This window comes from Ranitomeya imitator, chromosome 2 (genome assembly GCF_032444005.1).
Source record: "Ranitomeya imitator isolate aRanImi1 chromosome 2, aRanImi1.pri, whole genome shotgun sequence".
Taxonomy (NCBI): Eukaryota; Metazoa; Chordata; class Amphibia; order Anura; family Dendrobatidae; genus Ranitomeya; species Ranitomeya imitator.
The window spans coordinates 557,107,817-557,129,542 of NC_091283.1; the positions used below are offsets into that span (position 1 = coordinate 557,107,817).

Genomic DNA, 21,726 nt, shown 5'->3' on the forward strand with positions numbered 1-21,726 from the left:
CCACCCCCAAGCAGCCAGTACTCGGGACAGGCGAGTATCTCTTGCTCACATGCCACTATCTGCCCATTTTGTCCTTCTGACCAGCACAAGCTACTTTGTCCCCTGCTAGTCTCTGGTCCCCTTATCTCTGCTACTGACACTGAACTTCTGCTAATTTAGTGCCTGGCTCAATTATGGCCTCCGTGATTGCTCCACATCCCTTCTTCTGCGGACCTATCAGTGGCAGCACTGGCTTCCCTTGCGTTTTCTTCCTCCTGTCCCCTTCTTCTCCTGCTGGATTGTCTTTTCGCCTTTATTCTACAACTGTAATCAGGACCTGGTAGGCGCTATTTGACTTTGGGGTCTGACATTAGGCTTCACCTCGACCGATGCCATCCTTTTCAGCCACCTATTCCTCCTTTGCCTATCATGTCTGACTCAAGTTGAGCGTTTAGATCAGTCTGTTGCCACTTGCTGTGCCTGAGCCCACCCATCGCGCCAGTCACAAATTGCCCAGGAGACCCCCATCACTCAGCAATGTGTTGTACCCTTCCTGTTTGTTTGACTGTCCTGTCTTAATTAGGGGTATAGCTAACAAGGGTTTTTGATTTCTTGATCGTCATGACCAACCCTGGTACTCTAACCCAGGGGTCCCCAACTCCAGTCCTCAAGGCCCACCAACAGGTCATGTTTTCAGGATTTCCTTTGCATTGCAAAGGTGATGCAATTATTACCTGGGCAAGACTAAGGAAATCCTGAAAACATGACATGTTGGTGGGCCTTGAGGACTGGAGTTGGGGACTCCTGCTCTAACCCACCTGCAGAGATCCCCGGCGTGGCAGGTCACCTAAGCTGTGTGACAGCCCCTTCAAGTGCTAGTGGGTGGGTGTGTCGGCCTTCAGGGGGCAGCAGCCAATGCCCATGGTTCTTGTCCCCCCCAATAAAGGCTAAGATTTTACGGCAAGTACCAAGAATCCTCTTCATGTTCAGTGCAATGTCTAGTGCATGGTTGTAACTTACTTTTCGGTTTGCACAGACGAGGAGACACTAAGTGATTCATGTACAGAAAGCCTGCTTTGGAGCGATGATGACGACGACTACAATGAAGAAATTGACGTCACCAATGCAGAGGACGATGAAGCAGAGTGTGAAATTGTTCGCTGCATGTGTGAGGTGCAGGAAGAAAATGACTTCATGATTCAGGTAGAATCTGGAGATGTGATTCAGATGGCTGTCTACTTAGTTTCACAACTCCTTGGCCTCCATGTGTGTATCTTACAGATGGCTTCGCACAAGATGAACTGAATGGCTTTGCATCCTATGTTATGTAGAAATGTTTTTAAAAACAAAAGTGTCTGGATCTGACCTTAGGTTCCAGTTTAGTGTATTAGGTTGCATTACTAGAGGAGCAGTACATCTTTATAGATGCAAATGAATCCACCACAAATGGCGCCTTCCTCTAAATGGAGAATCGCCTTGCATTTTGTCATTCATATGGCTCTAGATATGGCACAAAGATAGGATTAAAGAGGTTTTCTACCTTTTGGAAATTGACAACCCAGCTATCTTCAGATTGCTCGATCTTCCCATCTCTTTCCCCAATTGATTTGTTATCCCAACAGAATTTACAAAGACTCGTATTCACTAAAGATAAAGACATATTGACATGCTGCCCTTTAATAAGCAGTCTTATTGGCTGGAACTAGAATTCTCCACTCATTTTCTCCCATACACTTTGGCAGTGTGAAGAATGTCTTTGCTGGCAACATGGAGTTTGTATGGGGTTATTAGAAGACACTGTGCCTGAAAAATACACTTGCTACGTCTGCCAGGATCCACCCGGTACGTTTCTTGTTTGTGTGTTTTTGTGTTTATTTTTTTTGTTTTTTTTGTTTTATAGTTTACATTTAAAGACCCTGTCAGCGGGATTTTATAAAGCAAACTAATGGTGTATATATATACAGTTGCTTTAAAGGAAACTTGTCACCAGAAAAAATACAATTTTAGGCTATTAATGCTGCGTATTTTTCTGCGGCAGAATCGCATCGCGGAAAAATACGCAGCATGCTCATTCTTTGCACACACAGGAATGCATTGATCTGCGTACTTCTCTGCATGGGGCTATGCCCACCATGTGTAAAGTAAGCTGATCATCTGCGGATGGCAACCCAGGGTGGAGGAGAGAAGACTCTCCTCCAGGCCCTGGGAACCATATACTTATATTAAAAAAAAAAAAAAAAAAATAGGGATATACTTGCCTTCCGACAGCCCCCGGAGTTCTCCCACCTCTCAGCAGTGCACGCGGCGGCTTCCTTTCCTAGGGATGCATTGCGCGAAGGACCTGAGATGAAGTCGCGGTCACGCGACCGTGACGTCACAAAGGTCCTTCGTGCAATGCATCCCTAGGAAAGGAAGCCGCCGCATGCACTGCTGAGAGGTGGGAGAACTCCCGGGGCCGTTGGAAGGGAAGTACATCCCTATTTCATTTTTTTTTTTTTTCTTTTTTTTTTTATTGCATGAATATGGATCCCAGGGCCTGAAGGAGGGTCTCCTCTCCTCCAGACCCTGGGAACCATCCGGGACCGCTCCCTGCTCCATATGCGGCGACCTCAGAGCTCCACACACGCCGTATAAGATGACCCACGACTTATACTGCGAGTATATCCCAAACTCTATATTTTAAATGGAAAAGCTGGGGGTCGTCTTATACGCAGGGAAATATGGTACATTGCCTAGTAGATTCTGCTTCTAAACACCATCAGTGACCAGCCAAATCCATGCACATGGGGATTAATTATTGTAATGGGTTTCTACAGTACAGGAGTCCTCCTTTTGCTGATGCTCCTTTTTCATTTTCCCAAGACTGTTCCTACGTCACTAGGTTATTTGGACTTCATTAAAGGGAATCTGTCACTATATTTTTGCTACCTCATCAGAGAGCAGCATAATGTGGGGGAAGAGACCCTGATTCCAGCAATGTATCACTTGGTTTACTGGGTGCAGCTGTTGTGCTATAATCAGTTTTTATTTGTAGTAGAGTTCAAAAGCTGACTCGGTCCATACCTCTGATTAGTAGCTTTCTGTGTACATTGTATATTTACAGTAAAATGCTAATCAGTGCTGGGGCAAGGTTAGACCAAGATGCACACAGCTAGTCCAACAGTGCTAATCTCCTGCGTATAAAACACTTATTGTATTGGAACTGCGCATTGATTAGTGATGTGTCACTTATTAGGCTCTCATCTACAGTACTACCTTATGCGGTTTTAGAATTACATAGCGAAACCTGCTGCCAGATTCCCTTAAATAAACAGCCTTGATTTATTGAATGAGTAATTCTCTTTTTAATTTGTTTACCTTTAGTAAGGTCGTTTATTTATTTTTTTGTTTTTTTCCTGCTTTCTTTTAGGACAACGTGTGAGTCTAAAGTACTGGTACGATAAAGAGTGGCTGAATGAAGGTCATATGCATGGATTATCATTTCTTGAGGAAAACTACTCCCATCAAAATGCAAAGAAGATTGTTGCAACACATCAGCTCCTAGGAGATGTGCAGCGTGTGATTGAGGTCCTGCATGGATTGCAGCTGAAGATGAGCATATTACAGTAAGTACATACTATACATTATAAGACTAAATCCTGCCAAGTAAAAATGCTTTACTGCTTGTGTCTCAGAGAAATGCAGTGGTGGAAGAGCTTAATAGAAGTGTGTGTTCACACTTGGAATATTTGTTGCAGAAATTTCTACAAGGGTCTCATTTGTTTTTAATTTGGCTTATCTGTGCACATAAATGGAAAGCATTTTTCAGTTGCAGAAATTTCTCCAGCAATTTAGTGTTTTGTTTAACCCCTTTACCCCCAAGGGTGGTTTGCACGTTAATGACCGGGCCAATTTTTACAATTCTGACCACTGTCCCTTTATGAGGTTATAACTCTGGAACGCTTCAACGGATCCTAGTGATTCTGACATTGTTTTCTCGTGACATATTGTACTTCATGACAATGGTAAAAATTCTTTGATAGTACCTGCGTTTATTTGTGAAAAAAAACGGAAATTTGGCGAAAATTATGAAAATTTCGCAATTTTCCAACTTTGAATTTTTATGCAATTAAATCACAGAGATATGTCACACAAAATACTTAATAAGTAACCTTTCCCACATGTCTACTTTACATCAGCACAATTTTGGAACCAAAATTTTTTTTGTTAGGGAGTTATAAGGGTTAAAAGTTGACCAGCAATTTCTCATTTTTACAACACCTGTTTTTTTTAGGGACCACATCTCATTTGAAGTCATTTTGAGGGGTCTATATGATAGAAAATACCCGTGTGACACCATTCTAAAAACTGCACCCCTCAAGGTGCTCAAAACCATATTCAAGAAGTTTATTAACCCTTCTGGTGCTTCACAGGAATTTTTTGAATGTTTAAATAAAAATGAACATTTAACTTTTTTTCACAAAAAATTAGCTCCAATTTGTTTTATTTTCCCAAGGGTAACAGGAGAAAATGGACCCCAAATGTTGTTGTACAATTTGTCCTGAGTACGCTGATACCCCATATGTGGGGGTAAACCACTGTTTGGGTGAATGGGAGAGCTCGGAAGGGAAGAAGCGCCGTTTGACTTTTCAATGCAAAATTGACTGGAATTGAGATGGGACGCCATGTTGCATTTGGAGAGCCACTGATGTGCCTAATCATTGAAACCCCCCACAAGTGACACCATTTTGGAAAGTAGACCCCCTAAGGAACTTATCTAGAGGTGTGGTGAGCACTTTGATCCACCAAGTGCTTCACAGAAGTTTATAATGCAGAGCCGTAAAAATAAAACACAAATTTTTTCCCACAAAAATTATTTTTTTTAGCCCCCAGTTTTGTATTTTCCCGAGGGTAACAGGAGAAATTGGACCCCAAAAGTTGTTGTCCAATTTGTCCTGAGTACGCTGATACCACATATGTTGGGGGGAACCACCGTTTGGGCGCATGGGAGGGCTCGGAAGGGAAGGAGTGCCATTTGGAATGCAGACTTGGATGGAATGGTCTGCAGGCGTCACATTGCGTTTGCAGAACCCCTAATGTACCTAAACAGTAGAAACCCCCCACAAGTGACCCCATATTGGAAACTAGACCCCCCAAGGAACTTATCTAGATGTGTTGTGAGAACTTTGAACCCCCAAGTGTTTCACTACAGTTTATAACGCAGAGCCGTGAAAATATAAAAACTTTTTTTTCCCCACAAAAATAATTTTTTAGCCCCCAGTTTTGTATTTTCCCAAGGGTAACAGGAGAAATTGGACCCCAAAAGTTGTTGTCCTATTTGTCCTGAGTACGCTGATACCACATATGTTGGGGTAAACCCCTGTTTGGGCACACGGGAGAGCTCGGAAGGGAAGAAGCACTGTTTTACTTTTTCAACGCAGAATTGGCTGGAATTGAGATCGGACGCCATGTCGCGTTTGGAGAGCCCCTGATGTGCCTAAACAGTGGAAACCCCCCAATTATAACTGAAACCCTAATCCAAACACACCCCTAACCCTAATCCCAACAGTAACCCTAACCACACCTCTAACCCTGACACACCCCTAACCCTAATCCCTACCCTATTCCCAACTATAAATGTAATCTAAACCCTAACTGTAACTTTAGCCCTAGCCCTAGCCCTAGCCCTAGCCCTAACCCTAACCCTAGCCCTAACCCTAACCCTAGCCCTAATGGGAAAATGGAAATAAATACATTTTTTTAATTTTTCGCTAACTAAGGGGGTGATGAAGGAGGGTTTGATTTACTTTTATAGCGGGTTTTTTAGCAGATTTTTATGATTGGCAGCCGTCACACACTGAAAGACGCTTTTTATTGCAAAAAATATTTTTTGCGTTACCACATTTTGAGAGCTATAATTTTTCCAGATTTTGGTCCACAGTTATGTGAGGTCTTGTTTTTTGCAGGACGAGTTGACGTTTTTATTGGTAACATTTTCGGGCACGTGACCTTTTTTGATCGCTTTTTATTCCGATTTTTGTGAGGCAGAATGACCAAAAACCAGCTATTCATGAATTTCTTTTGGGGGAGGCGTTTATACCGTTCTGCGTTTTTGGTAAAATGGATAAAGCAGTTTTATTCTTCGGGTCAGTACGATTACAGCGACAACTCATTTATATCATTTTTTTATGTTTTGGCGCTTTTATACGATAAAAACTATTTTATAGAAAAAATAATTATTTTTGCATTGCTTTATTCTCAGGACTATAACTTTATTTTTTTGCTGATGATGCTGTGTGGCGGCTCGTTTTTTGCGGGACAAGATATCGTTTTCAGCGGTACTATGGTTATTTATATCTGTCTTCTTGATCGCGTGTTATTCCACTTTTTGTTCGGCGGTATGATAATAAAGCGTTTTTTTGCCTCGTTTTTTTTTTTTTTTCTTACGGTGTTTACTGAAGGGGTTAACTAATGGGCCAGTCTTATAGGTCGGGCCGTTACGGACGCGGCGATACTAAATGTGTACTTTTATTGTTTTTTTGTTTTTTTTATTTAGATAAAGAAATGTATTTATGGGAAATATATATATATTATTTTTTTTTTTTTCATTATTTAGGAATATTTTTTTTTTTTTTTTTACATATTTGGAAATTTTTTTTTTTTACTTTGTCCCAGGGGGGGACATCACAGATCGGTGATCTGACAGTTTGCACAGCACTCTGTCAGATCACCAATCTGACTTACAGTGCTGCAGGCTCTGTGAAGCCACCTCCCTCCCTGCAGGACCCGGATGCCGCGGCCATCTTGGATCCGGGCCTGTAGCAGGGAGGGAGGTGAGCAGACCCTCGCAGCAACGCGATCACATCGCGTTGCTGCGGGGGGCTCAGGGAAGCCCGCAGGGAGCCCCCTCCCTGCGCGATGCTTCCCTGCACCGCCGGCACATCGAGATCATGTTTGATCGCGGTGTGCCGGGGGTTAATGTGCCGGGGGCGGTCCGTGACCGCTCCTGGCACATAGTGCCGGATGTCAGCTGCGATAGGCAGCTGACACTCGGCCGCGCTCCCCCCGTGAGCGCCGCCGATCGCGCTGGACGTACTATCCCGTCGGTGGTCATAGGGGCCCACCCCACCTCGACGGGATTGTACGTCCGATGTCAGAAAGGGGTTAATATGTATTGATCTCCTTTACTATTTACCAATATTATTTTGGTGATAGTCCAAGCCGTTTGATGGGAGGAAGAGTATTTCTTAAAAGTGGTAGTCTCATCTTCTCAAAGTGTCTATCTTCTTAATATATTCCAATCATCATATTATGTAGCACTGTGTACTTAGAACTGAAGAATTAACTTTATAGAAAGGCAAAATGATCAATTGTATCTGCTCTGTCTAAACAGTAAGTCTCTTGTCCTTGCAGAAATCATTTCCCTTTTTATCTCTTGATCCAACTGCTCCTTCTGCCAGGGACTTTGCAGTGACTTCTATTTCTTCAGAGTGCTTGGGATTCAGCTCGTCCGTTTTAATTATGTGATCTCATAGACCTAAGGGTACCGTTACACTAAGCGACGCTGCAGCGATACCGACAACGATGTCTATCGCTGCAGCGTCGCTGTTTGGTCGCTGGAGAGCTGTCACACAGACGGCTCTCCAGCGAACAACGATCCCGAGGTCCCCGGTAACCAGGGTAAACATCGGGTTACTAAGCGCAGGGCCGCGCTTAGTAACCCGATGTTTACCCTGGTTACCAGCGTAAACATTAAAAAAACCAAACACTACATACTTACCTTCAGCTGTCTGTCCTCCGGCGCTCTGCTTTCCTCTGCACTGTCAGTGCCGGTCAGCCGGAAAGCAGAGCGCTGACGTCACCGCTCTGCTTTCCGGCTGGCCGGCGCTGACACAGGATGCAGGAGTGCAGAGAAGCACAGCGCCGGGGACAGACAGCTGAAGGTAAGTATGTAGTGTTTGTTTTTTTTAACGTTTAAGCTGGTAACCAGGGTAAACATCGGGTTACTATGCGTGGCCCTGTGCTTAGTAACCCGATGTTTACCCTGGTTACCAGTGAAGACATCGCTGAATCGGCGTCACACACGCCGATTCAGCGATGTCGGCGGGAGATCCAGTGACGAAAGAAAGTTTCAAACGATCTGCTACGACGTACGATTCTCAGTGGGGTCCCTGATCGCAGTAGCGTGTCACACAGCGAGATCGTAACGATATCGCTGGAACGTCACGGTTCGTGCCGTCCTAGCGATCAAAGTGCCACTGTGTGACGGTACCCTAATGGGAAACAGAAGCATTAGCTGGGTAGAAAGGTAAAATGAGCAATTGTAAGTTCACAGTGCTATACAATATGGTGACTGTGATGTATTAGGAGTATAAAATCTCTGATGGGAGGAGGGGTGCTTCTTAAAAAAATTCACTGCCATAATCTGTACTCCAAATGAGTTCTCATATCAATGCAGGAATATAGCCTAGGAAAAGGCATGGGTTTGGAAGCCATTTAAAGACAATTTTTTTTTCCACTGGAATGAAGACAAATCCTCTAGAGTGATTTGCATAACTAGTTTCCATAACTTGCCGTGCTGGACAAAAATTGGGCAAAATTGTTAAAAATATGTCCAATTACTTAACATTGCAAAGTGCTTGTAAAAACTTTGCTATTTAAATAAAATTCTCTCCACTCTCGAACGTAAGATTGTGTTAGTTTCCTAGGTTATGCAACATGTCCGTACTGTCCAGTCACCTAGGTCTCTTTTCCATAGAGCCACCATAAGTGCTGCTTTGATGCTGTCCCTGCGCTCCTCTGATGCTGCAGAGGGCAGAGTTCAGGCCAGCGGTGCGGTCATGACGCTGGTCTGAACTGTCACTCATGCAGGAGTGCATCGTCCCGAGGAAGCCAGGAGGGATAGTAGCTGTACTCCTCAAGACAGAACATTTATTTCTTTATTTTACTCGCTTATATAGCGCCATTAATTCCACAGCACTTCACATTATCGGAAGTGTCCCCATTGGGGCTCATAATCTAGATTCCCTATCAGTATGTCTTTGGAGTGTGGGGGGAAACTGGAGACCCCCAATGAAATCCTCACAAACACGGGGACAACATACAAACTCGTTGCAGATGTTGTCCTTAGTGGGATTTGAACCCAGGATTCCAGTACTGCAAAGCAACAGTGCTAACCACCGAGCCACCGTGCTGGCCATGGGACAAACTCTATAGTTCCGGGGAATCTGTTAGGCTACGTTCACATTTGCGTTGTGCGCCGCTGCGTCGGCGAATCAACGCACAATGCAAATAAAAACGCACCAAAACGTGCGTTTTGCGACATATGCGTTGTTTTTTGCTGAAATTTGGACGCAAGAAAAATGCAACTTGTTGCGTTTTCTTGGTCCGACGCTTGCGGCAAAAAAGACGCATGCGTCGCACAACGCAACAAACAAAAACGCATGCGTCCCCCATGTTAAATATAGGGGCGCATGACGCATGCGTCGCCGCTGCGTCGCCTGACGCAAACCCGACACAAACTAGCATAACGCTAATGTGAACGTAGCCTTAACTGGTTTTAGCTCTGCAATTTGAGAGCAGCAGGATGTTTAAGCCGACACTCTGATGTGTTATTAAGGTACCGTCACACTCAGCGACGCTGCAGCGATATAGACAACGAGCCGATCGCTGGAGCGTTGCTGTTTAGGTCGCTGTAGAGATGTCAAACACAGCAACTCCAGAACGATGCAGGAGCGATCCAGTGACGTAACGGCGACTCACTTAGCTCCATGTAAAACGTTGCTGGCATCGTTGCTTTTGCTGTCAAACATGACGATACACGCCGACCTGGCGACCAAATAAAGTTCTGGCGACCAAATAAAGTTCTGGACTTCTAGCTCCGACCAGCGATGGCACAGCGGGATCCAGATCGCTGCTGCGTGTCAAACACAACGAGATCGCTATCCAGGACGCTGCAATGTCACGGATCGTTGTCGTTCTCGTTGCAAAGTTGCTGAGTGTGAAGGTACCTTTAGGCTGTGTTGCTATTTAAATACAACCAGTGTTTTATCAGCAGGAGATTATCACTACAGGACAAGCTGATAACCCCCCCCCCCCACAAACACACAGTCCAACCACGCCACCACCACTTATTAGCTTATTACTGGCAACTTGCAATGTCCACACAATCTGCGAACCAGTGATCTGGGCGGGGGGTACACATGACTTGACATTCTAAGCTCTGCTAAATCGGCAGCAGAGAAAAATGTGATTCTAAGAGTATGTGCACATGTTGCGGAGTGAACTGCGGATCCGCAGCAGTATTCCATGTCGTGTACAGTACCATGTAAACGTATGGAAAACAAAATCTGCAGTGCACATGCTGCAGAAAATTCCATGCAGAAACGCTGTGGTTTATTTTCTGCAGCATGTCAATTCTTTTTGCGGAATCCGCAGCGGTTTACACCTATTCCATAATGGAAATCCGCAGGTGTAAAACCGCAGGGAATCCACAGTAAATCCGCAGGTAAAACGCAGGGCCTTTTACCTGCAGAATCCATGCAGAAAAATCCGCAATGGAATCCGCAACGTGTGCACATAGCCTTAGTGAGACATCGCTGCAATCAGGGTCTCTGCCCCAATATCATGCTGCTGTCAGATTATATGGTAAAACCTGCTGAGATTCCCTGTATATTGGGTTTTGTATACCATTTTTATTAATTGTCATGTCTTGTCCTTAGAATTCCCTGCAGGAACAATTACATTTATGATTTTAGTGGAAAAATCTCCCTAATTGTTTTTAAACCTGCATTGGTGAAAGGGAATCTGTTGTGTTGTACATGCAGTCCGATCTGTGGACACTGCGGTGTAGAGAAGAGGAGTAGAATGACTTTTACAGGTCTGTGGAGTAGATTTCAGTATAACTTGTGTGTTATTCTTTGCTATCCCTGGTATCTGTATACATGAGTCCAGTGGGCGGTCATTCTCAGTGATTGACCGCTATCTCTGCATGCAGTCATACAGCCAAGGCTGTCGATCACTGAATAGGACCGCCCACTGGACTTGTATGCAGGAATTGCAAGGAATAAAATCTTTACTGAAACTTTGTCCACAAAATTGTGCGAATGTGACCATCTCTAGGACGGCCTGCGGATGAGATCCCGCTGTTACATTGAGGGGTTCTTTTTTATGATTTAGAATTCCTCCCCATCCACAGGGTGCTGACGGACCCTGCGTGGGGCTCTGCAATGCCTCCTCTTAATGGGCCGGTGGCCGGACATGCACAGCCCCGCACCTTCTGTTACCAGTGCTGATAAGAGCACAGCTCTGCGCTTTTTCTAGGAGAAGGTGGTGTCCATATCTGGGCTCTGCGCTGTCAGACAGAGCTCTGTGTCCCCAGTCTGTGGATAGCTGACGAAATGTAAAGATGGGAGTAACCCTTTTAAGCTGTACTAAATGTTTGTCGTGCAGACCAGTAAAACCATCTCTGATTTACACAGAAGCAAGGAGCATCCAGATCTTCGGTTTTGGGGCCATCCATGGAAGCAACATGCATTAAATGACAGATGTTACATCAGGCGAACTGTGGAGGAAAACTCCTGTAAAGAGGATTCCACAAACTACAGGACTTACAATGGTGCAGTGGATAAGCCTTCCCCTATTCCTTTTGTGGAGGAATCTTACATCACCAGTGAACACTGTTACCAAAAACCTCGGACCTATTACCCTGCGGTAGAGCAGAGACTGGTTGTAGAAACTCGCAGTTCATCCTTGGACGGTGGAGTAGACCGAATACGGCAAAACAGGGAAGAGTCCATTGCTGAACGATTAGGCTGGGAATTGGACAGAGAGTTGCTAAAGGTAGAGAGCGAATCAAAGCATAATTATTGTAAGGTGGGTAATGGAAACTTGGAGAATTCTCACTTGGGTTGGTGACAGATGATTGTGTGGCACTTTTCAGCTTGTCTGTGACTTATTGTGACTATTGGGGTATGTGCACACGTTGCGGATTTGACTGCGGATCCGCAGCAGATTGGACACTGAGGATTCGCAGCAGTTTTCCATGCGGTTTACAGTACCATGTAAACCTATGGAAAACCAAATCCGCAGTGCATATGCTGCGTAAAATACCGTGCGGAAACGCAGCGTTGTATTTTCCGCAGCCTGTCAATTCTTTGTGCGGATTCCGTAGCGTTTTACACCTTTTCCTCTATGGAAATCCGCACGAAAAACGCAGGAAATCCATTTTTCAAAAACGGTGCGGAAAAATCCGCAATGTGGGCACATAGCCTGACTTGTCTGCAACTTGATTTTTATTTACAGCAAAGTCTCATTTCACATTCAAGTCTATGAAAAGTAAGTCATGTGTGACCTGTGACTGTAAATCCAACACTGACACAGGTCACAGCCCAGCACCATAGGACGTCATTACATCCAAAATTGCAATGGTTCACTGTGATTTTAGTGCCACGATGCCATATAACCTGAGCTTGAAACTTATTAATCTGTGATAATTTTCTTAAATTGACCTAACAGGCAAGCCCTGCATGTGTTGCGGCTATCGAACAGCCGTGAGACATACAGTAGTGGTGACCCGAACATAATAATAATTTTTATTTATCTAGCGCCAACATATTCCGCAGCGCTTTACAGTTCAACATTTTCAAACACAACAGTCATAAGTAACAACGTTAGGCTACGTTCACACTAGCGTTGTGCGCCGCTGCGTCGGCGACGCAACGCACTGAAAAACGCGTGCAAACGCACGCAAAAACGCTGCGTTTTGCGACGCGTGCGTCGTTTTTTGACGAAAATCGGACGCAAGAAAAATGCAACTTGTTGCGTTTTCTTGGTCCGACGCTAGCATCAAAAAAGACGCACGTGTCGGAAAACGCAACAAGCAAAAACGCATGCGTCCCCCATGTTAAACATAGGGGCGCATGACGCGTGCGTCGCCGCTGCGTCGCCCGACGCTAGCGCGACGCACACTAGCCGAACGCTAGTGTGAACGTAGCCTAAAAAATACAATAATTAAAGCAACACAAGACGACCCTGCTCGTGAGAGCTTACAATCTACAATGAGGTGGGGGAGATACAAAGCACAGGTGTGTATTTACAATGATGTATTTACAATGATGGTCCAGCCATCTTCAGGGAGTGGGGTATAGATAGAGATAGTGAATGGGCTACACACGCTTCCACATAAAATGACTTTGATTAGGAAGCATGAAAGGCCGCTCTGAACAAATGTGATTTGAGCTAGCTCCTAAAACTGCAAGTTGTGATTGGTCCTAATTTCTTGGGGTAGAGCATTCCAGAGGATTGGCACAACGCGGGAGAAGTCGACATAGTATATAGAGCGTAGTATTCGAGTACGCTGAAGATGCTCTGTTGGCACCTGAGCGTGCTGGGATAGCACCTTATCTGAGCATGTTCGCTCAACACTGTTATCTCTGAGCTTGTTGGTTGAGACGAGCTGCGATGAGCTACTATCTCTTCCATACACAGCACACACAATAAGATGGATTAATTATACAGCAGTACTGAGCTGTGTGGCTGTGACTCTAGCACAAAATTAAATTTGCTTGAAGCTGTGCAGCTCAATCTGCCTGATATCTCTCAGTAGGCTCAACACTCCTCATCTCCCATCTCTCTCCACGGAGTATAATGGTAGGTGACCTGATACCTCACTGACATGGTAGTTTTTGTTTTGTCTTGATCAGGAGGTATTTGAATTTTTTTTTTTTTCCTTCTCAGCGAAGATGAGTTTAGGACGGGGGAGGGGAGTTGGGGAAATGGCATGGAAGTACAGTAAGAAGACCTTTTCTGATTAGATATACTACAAGGTTTTTCTGTATTCACTTGTAGGCTTTATTCATTGAAAGTTTGATTAAAATATTTATAGGTTGTGATATTGGGGGATAGTCTGACAGACCACAGTCACGGAACATAAGAATACATTAGTTGCATATGCACAGTGTTATGTTCAGCCTATTGCCTGACCACTACAAATGAGAAATGCCCATGCATGGATCAGACTCCCTCTTACAAAGCTGGTCATCAACTGCAATTGCAATTTTCAAAATCTTTGTATACTCCCTGCTTTATCCACGTGTGGATTGCCAATTTCTCCATCGCCACATTGGGGGGGACAGGACCGTGGGTGTATGCTGCTGCCACTAGGAGGCTGACACGAAGTAAATACAAAAAGGGTTAGCTCCTTCTCTGCAGTATACAGCGCCCACTGGCTCCGGATAATACCAGTTCTTGCTTAGTGTCCGTAGGAGGCACACTGCGTCTGTTTTTCTCGAGACGTTCTTCCTTTTTTTTTAAGTTTATTTTTAACTTTGCGCAAGAGGATGATTGGGCGACGGACCCTTTTAACCCTGCTGTTCTGTTCGGTCTGGGGAGACCTATTTTGAACTTTGGTATTTTTTGGGGTGTTCAAGATGCGGTTCTGAAACTTGTGGTTGATTGACTTAAATGAGGATGGGTCGGTCGGCCACGGGTTTCAGAGCCGCATCTTGAATATTTTAAAGAATATTGAAGTTCAAAGTCGGTCATTTTTGACCAACAGAACAGCAGGGTTAAGGGGGCCGATCGCCCCCAAAACATCAACAGGCGAGCACGGCAAGTTTTACTCCCCGTGCCCTCTCCTGCGACGTGGGATTTACGGCCGAGAACTAGCCCTGTGAAATCCTAGGGGAGTGAACCCATAGGATACACAGAGGCCACCTTCCAATAGGCACAGTCCGGCCGCCCTCCCTCTGCACCACCACTGAAGAACAGCGGTGCTGCATGGAGCTCCCCGGTCCCTCTCCACCTCCTCATCAAGAGGGTGGTGGATCGAGGTTGACTGCACCTCCCCTCATACCTTGCCTTCACTTCTTGCACCTCCTGTCAGGCTGTGCTACCAAGCGGGCATACTGTTCTGCTCTGTAATGCTTGTGACCCAATGCGCTCAGGAGCCCCCCCGCCGCAAACGAGCCCGCAGTGACCAGTCCCCCTGAGTGGGCTTTGTCACTTTTGCAATCTATGGCTTCTTTGACTAAAGCTATCGAGTCCCTCCAGGATCCATTCAGGAGCAGGACCACTAATCCGCCTATTCTAGAAGCTTCCCCTACGGCTGCGGATTCTTCAGCCTGCAGGGGCCGCTCTCATTCTAAGCACAAGCGGCCATCTAGGAAGCACGTCCGTAGCTCGTCTCCCAGGCTCTCTGGTGCCTCGACGTCTGGTAGCTCCGCTTCCCGCTCTCGCTCCCCAGGCACCTCTTCCGACCAGGACTCAGAACCTGAGTCTAATGGGCCTCTTGATCTGGAGTCGCAAGGTTATCAGAGCACTATAGAGCATGGCATTTAACGGCCAGTTCCCCTGGTTCGGGGCGCCGGGCCGGCAGAGACAAAATCCCACAGGCCTCGTACAGGCCCAACCATTCCTGGAGGGGCTGCACCACGCAGTCTAGGTCCAGGGGATCCAGACCCCAACCATCTTCTAAATGACTCGCAATCTCGTCCGGACGACACCAGCAAAGTAGGCGGACGCCTTCTCTTGTTTCGTCATGCCTGGCTCGCAGTCGTTCACGACGAGTGGGTGAGGGATCTGGTGTCCTCCGGTTACAAAATCGAAAGCTCTTGAACAGATTTGTCAAAGTCCGTCATTTCAGAATGGAATCCGTCCGTTCCGTCATTGCCTCGATGGAACAAGGCGAATTCTTAGTATCCATCAACATCCGGGATGCGTACCTCCACATCCCAATCTTCCCACCTCACGAAAGGTTTCTTTGCTTCGCCGTCAGAAAGGAACATTTTTGGTGCACGGCCTTGCTCTTCGTCCTCGCCACCGCCCACAGAGTGTTCACAAAGGTCATGGTGGTGGTCATGGCCATTCTACATCCTCTGGGTCTAGTAGTGCTTCCCTACATAGATGACTTACTGGTCAAAGGCCCATCTTTCCAAGCCTGCAAGGAGTGCATCTGCATTTCCTTAGATACTTTCTTGGCTGGGCTGGTTGGTCAATTTGAAAAAAAAAAAGTCATCTCCTGTTCCGGCCCAATGGATTTCCTTCCTGGGCATGACGCTGGACACCTCCCTAGGGTTGGTGCTTCTTCCTCGGGACAGGGTCCTGGCTCTTCAACAGGGGGTCTGAAAGCTTATTCAGCGGTCTCCCTGTTCCATCCGTTTCGGCATGAGGATTCTTGGGAAGATGGTGGCAGCAATGGAGGCGATTCCATTTGCGCAACTACACCTCCGTCCCCTCCAGCACGCTCTGCTGGACGTATGGGACGGGAGACCATTTTCACTCGACACTCTGTCCTCTCTCTCCTCGGGTCAAGCACACACTCCAATGGTGGATGCTCCGAACCTCTCTTCTCCAAGGGAGGTCCTTCCTCCCAGTCCATTGGCTGGTAGTCACTACCGATGCCAGCCTCCTGGCTGGGGAGCGGTCTTTCGCATCACACTGCGCAGGTAACATGGACTCATCACGAGTCTTGCCTTCCAATCAATATCCTGGAAATGCGTGTGATTTGGCTGTCCCTAAGGCGGTTCCATCATCTCCTATCAGGCCGCCTCCTCTGTATCCAATCTGACAATGCCACGGCTGTGGCTTATATAAATCATCAGGGGGGCACACGCAGCAGTGCTGCAATGCACGAGGTAGAGCACATCTTTCGCTGGGCCGAAAACAACCACTCGATCATATCGGCCGTTCACATTCCAGGAGTGGAAAATTGGGCCGCGGACTTCCTCAGCCGGCAAATGGTCTTTCCATCAGGACCTATTCCAACAAATCTGCCTTCGTTGGGGTACTCCGGACGTAGACTTGATGGCTTCCTGGTTCAATGCCAAGGTAAAAGAAAAGAGCCTTCGCCTCAGCCAGCTCACCGACAACCGCAGGTGCACGGAACTTCGTCTTGACTTGACGTGCACCTGTGAACTACCACTTTTCCTTCACATCAATGCCAAGGTACCTCAGTTTGTAGCCCAGTCTCGGGACCCGAGAGCAATCGGGGCGGATACGCTGGTCCTTCCTTGGAGTCAGTTTCGCCTTCCTTACCTGTTTCCTCCCCTGCCCCTGCTTCCCAGAGTCATCAGAGATATCAGGGCGAAGGGTGTCCCGATTTATTCTCATTGCCCCAGATTGGCCTCGCCGGGCGTGGTATGCAGAGCTGGTCCAACTCATGGCAGACGTTCCTTGGCGTCTACCAGATCGTCCGGATCTACTTTCTCAGGGCCCGATCTACCACCAGAACTCGGGGGCCCTGTGTTTGATGGCTTGGCCGTTGAATCCAGGGTTTTGACTCAAGCAGGTTTTTCCCGCGAGGTAGTTTCCACTTTGATCAATGCCCGAAAGCCGGTGTCATCACGCATCTATCATCGGACCTGGAAGACCTTCTTTGAATGGTGCAGAATCAGAGGTCTCCCTCTGTTGGTTTTCAACATCCCTACCATCCTGAATTTCCTCCAATCTGGTCTGTACTTGGGGCTTTCGCCGAGTTCCCTTTTAAAGGGCAGGTCTGGGCCTTGTCAGTCCTTTTTCAATGTAAAATTGCTTCCAAACCCCAGGTCAGAACGTTCTTTCAGGGAGTCTCCCATGTGGTGCCTCCCTACAGAGCACCTCTAGAGGCTTGGGACCTTAATCTGGTCTTAGGTGTCCTGCAGGAATCTCCCTTCGAGCCGTTGCAGGACATCTCTCTACCTCTCCTTTCATGGAAGGTGGCTTTTCTTGTCGTTATTACATTGATCAGATGAGTCTCAGAATTGGCTGCCCTTTCCTGTCGGACGCCGTTCCTTACACTCCACCGAGACAAGGTGGTCCTCAGACCGTCCCCTACCTTCCTCCCAAAGGTGGTGTTTTCCTTCCACCTTAACAAGGATATCGTACTTCCGTCATTTTGTCCTGCTCCGACGCACCACGTGGAGAAGGCTCTTCACTCTCTGGATCTTGTGAGAGCTCTCAGGAAGTACGTGTCTAGGACTGCACCTTTTCGACAGACGGAAGCTCTGTTCGTGCTCCCGGCAGGACACCAGAAGGGACTGGCCGCTTCTAAGTCGCCAGTCGCCAGATGGATTCGGTTGGCTATTCAAGAGGCTTATCGCGCCAGCGGCAAGCCTATCCCAGCGGGTCTCAGGGCAGCGGTAGCGCACCTGTAGACAGCAGGTACCATGAGTTAACACTGTTGTTATTTCCCGCCCAGGGACTGCTTTTGGGGTCCTGTGTTCACCAATGTGGTGATGGAGAAATAGGGATTTTTGTGTACTCACCGTAAAATCCTTTTCTCCGAACCACTCATTGGGGGACACGGCACCCACCCTTGTTTTGGCCTGTTGCCTATGATGAGTGTTTTAGTCTCTGACATGTTGTTCCTACGGTTATTTTTTGTTAATCTCCTACAGCTTTGCTACTGAACTGGTATTATCCGGAGCCAGTGGGCGGTGTATACTGCAGAGGATGAGCTAACCCTTTTTGTATTTACTTAGTGGCAGCCTCCTAGTGGCAGCAGCATCCACCCACGGTCCTGTGTCCCTCAACGAGTGGCTCGGAGAAAAGGATTTTACGGTGAGTACACAAACATCCCTATTTTTTATATACTTAATTCTAGCTTTAAAAAAGCACAATAATATAACTGTATATTAAGTAGTTAAACGTGCTGTTATTGGCATTATGTGGATGCCCACTACTGTACAAACATGCAGTACTTTCAGAAACATTAATATCAGCATAGTTACACATCTGTGGAAATGTTAGAGGTTGTCTGCTACTAAGATAGTGACCTGTTCTCAGGATGCGTCATCAGTATCAGAATGTTGATCAGTTGTTACCAGCGACAGACTAATCTAGTGCCAATTGAGATTAATATGAGCTGAGCTGCAGTATCCAAGAACATCCCAAGTACAGGTCATCAATATCAAGGTAGTTTACAACCCTTTTATTATTGGTAGAACGCACGCCCGAGAGTTTCCATTATGCGCAATATTCATTATGTCCAGAAACCTTAAGTGACACATTCTCATATCAGAACCAGATAATTATAAACTGAGTATTGCTATATGGGCGCTTCTGATCTTATCACTGTAGTTCTCACTTTGCAAGAGGTTCTTCAGAAGCTGCCTCAGCTGCTGCAGACCACAAGATTAATTTTCTTAAATAAAAAAAAAACACACCTACGTACTTATAGTATAACATTAATGTTCACATGCGCAATTACACTTTGGCTTCATTCATTTGTCTATGGGAGAAAGTCTATTTTCAGCAGTCCTACAGACATTGAATTGAACATGTGCTCTCCTTCATAGCATAGCTCTGCAGAACCTGGTTCCTAGGTTCCAAATAACAATTTTCAGGATTCTCCAGCTATCAGTAAGTTTATTGCCTGTTCTCTAGATAATGTTTGATTTATTACTGTCTTGGGAATAACACATTGATACCATAAATGTATTTTAATCAATGGCTCACCTTTTAGAGGACAGTGCAGAATTACAGGACATGATTGTGTAGAACTGTGGCAGTTTATGAATTGATCAGTATAGCTCATTCCTACTATACAATAAATAAAGCATAACTCTTGAAGTTCCTCCTGATCCTTATTTTTATGCCCTTTTGAACTAAGTACTGTAGCCTAATTGTTTCAACCTGAGGGCGCAACATGCCACATCGCCTGAAATTGGCTTGGCGGCCACCTAGTGATATGTTCCCAGGGTCTGTTGTGGGACAATCTCGTGCAATTTTTATTAAACATGTCATGAACTGCAATCCCTTGTACACTTATAATTTAACTGACTGTCTTCGGTATGCCCCTACGGGTGCTTGTTTAATATAATGGAGAGAGTCGTATCTCGGGGGCCAGCAGAAAGGCATGATTTTTGCTTATAAATGTGGAATTTTCATTACTTCCTTTTGGTCTTTAGGGAAGAGAGTGTCTATCTAAGAGGAATCCACCTCCGGAATCTCCTCACACCCAGCCCGCAGACAATGGGGACGCTACAGTCAGTTCACAACTACAGTGGCAACTTAACCTTCTGACACATCTGGAGTCCTTACAGGATGAAGTTACTCATAGAATGGATTTTATAGAGAAGGAACTTGATGGTGAGCAGTTTTTTATTCAGCTTTTTTTTTAATTTATTTTTTATTTTTTGCCGCTTCCCCTCCCGTTAACTTTTAGTACAATCTGAATGTGAGGAGGAAGAGCGGTGATATTGATTCAGCCATTATCCCTTTGGGATCTTCAGTTACGTGCTACCCTTTTGATATACTCGAATCTCCTAATCTTGTATCTTAATTTCATGAGTAATTATGGGGATTATAGATTCTCTGCCCTCCTGTAATCGCCAACATTTTTTTTTTAAATGCCTCAAATGCTTTGTTTTTATTTTTACCACAGAGGAGGAGCTTGGCGGTCTTGTATTTTTGTGTTGGTGCCAAATGACATATGTTGTGTGCATAGTGTCAACTGGTACATATCACGTGGAGTGGTTGCTTATGGTAACCAAACATAATGCTGCATTCATTTTCCAAAGGCCTTGTGGAAAAAATGAGCTGGAATTGGTTTGGTTGATTTGGATTGAGAAATGCTCCACTTTTTGGACATGTTTTGTTCCTTTCATTCCATTTTAAAGTCATTGTCCACTATTAGGAAAATCCCTTCTTAAACTAAATGTTCTTTCCGATTTTAAAATAAAGCCTATACTCGCCTCCCGTTCCGGCGACGTTCCTGCTGTGTCACCACTCGCTTTCCCCAGTGCTGTGATGCGGTGTTGTGACACGTGATGCCGACACCCAATCAGCTCTGGCGTCACTGTTTGCCTTCGTACAAACTGAACATGAAGAGGAAGCCAGGGATCAGCTGCAGCCCGGACTACCATGTCATGTTCAGTTTGTCCGATGGTGGAGACAGTGACGCCAGCGCTGATTGGATGCCAGTAACACGTGTCATTCCACCGCATCACAGCCCCGAGACTGCAAGTACCAACACCGCTGGAACGTCGTCAGCATGGGAGGCGACTATTGTCTTTATTATTTTATTGGGAATTAACATTTAGTTTTGTTAGGTTGAACAATAAGAAATGTTCACTCCAGTTGCCTACTCGTGGCCTAATGGATATATCAGGTGCGCACTAAAGAAATAACATCAGACAACACACAGTCAGATGTAAACTCTCCTTGATCAATCTATAGCTCAGCTCCAAGGGCCTTTATTTAGTCAGAACACAGGTTTATATAACCCCTGTAAGGGGGGCTCGGTTAGCTCTAAAATGGGAGTGATCGGATGTTTTCCATTGGTTAGTGGGTTGGGCAATGAGCAAGTCTGTAGGCGGATCCATGAGGTCATCAGGGTGGGTTGGTCATGAGGTCTTCAAGGTGGGCATCACTGGGTGGATCCATGAGGTCATCAGGGTGGGCGTCATCTTGGATATCAGCACATGGTGTGGTGAAACAGGAAATGGCAGCCATCTTTAGTGTCTTACTTTGATCTGAGAAAGCATATGTAAGGTTAAACCATACACGTTAAGGGTTGCTTCTCTCAATCTCTTATGTCTTGAGGTTAGTTAAGTATTTGATCTTATGGCTCTCCTCAACAGTTTAAGAGGTTGTCCTAGTAGTGGACAAACCCTTTATTTTCAGGTTATCCACCTGACAGCACCATGGAGGTTGTCCTTTTTATCCATAGTGGGACAGGAAACCACGAGAGTATAAAAGGACCCTCCCCCTACCAACTGTCAGTGTTTTTCCTGTCCCACTGTGGATAAGAAGGACAACCTCCATGGTGCTGTCAGGATGGATTCCTGG

General features: G+C 45.8%; 1 protein-coding gene across 17 annotated transcripts in view; it reads left to right on the plus strand.

The window, feature by feature from the left end:
* Positions 1-21,726, plus strand: part of PHF20 (PHD finger protein 20) — a 156,803-nt gene that overhangs the window by 133,750 nt on the left and 1,327 nt on the right. For 12 of the 17 annotated variants that reach the window (XM_069752012.1, XM_069752016.1, XM_069752021.1 and 9 more), the window contains 5 exons: positions 1,016-1,182; positions 1,722-1,821; positions 3,389-3,584; positions 11,439-11,832; positions 19,845-20,025. In XM_069752012.1, coding sequence (XP_069608113.1) covers positions 1,016-1,182; positions 1,722-1,821; positions 3,389-3,584; positions 11,439-11,832; positions 19,845-20,025 — 1,038 coding nt within the window. The remainder of the gene's footprint in view (positions 1-1,015; positions 1,183-1,721; positions 1,822-3,388; positions 3,585-11,438; positions 11,833-19,844; positions 20,026-21,726) is intronic. The other 5 variants (XM_069752018.1, XM_069752011.1, XM_069752025.1 and 2 more) reach the window with 1 other exon arrangement.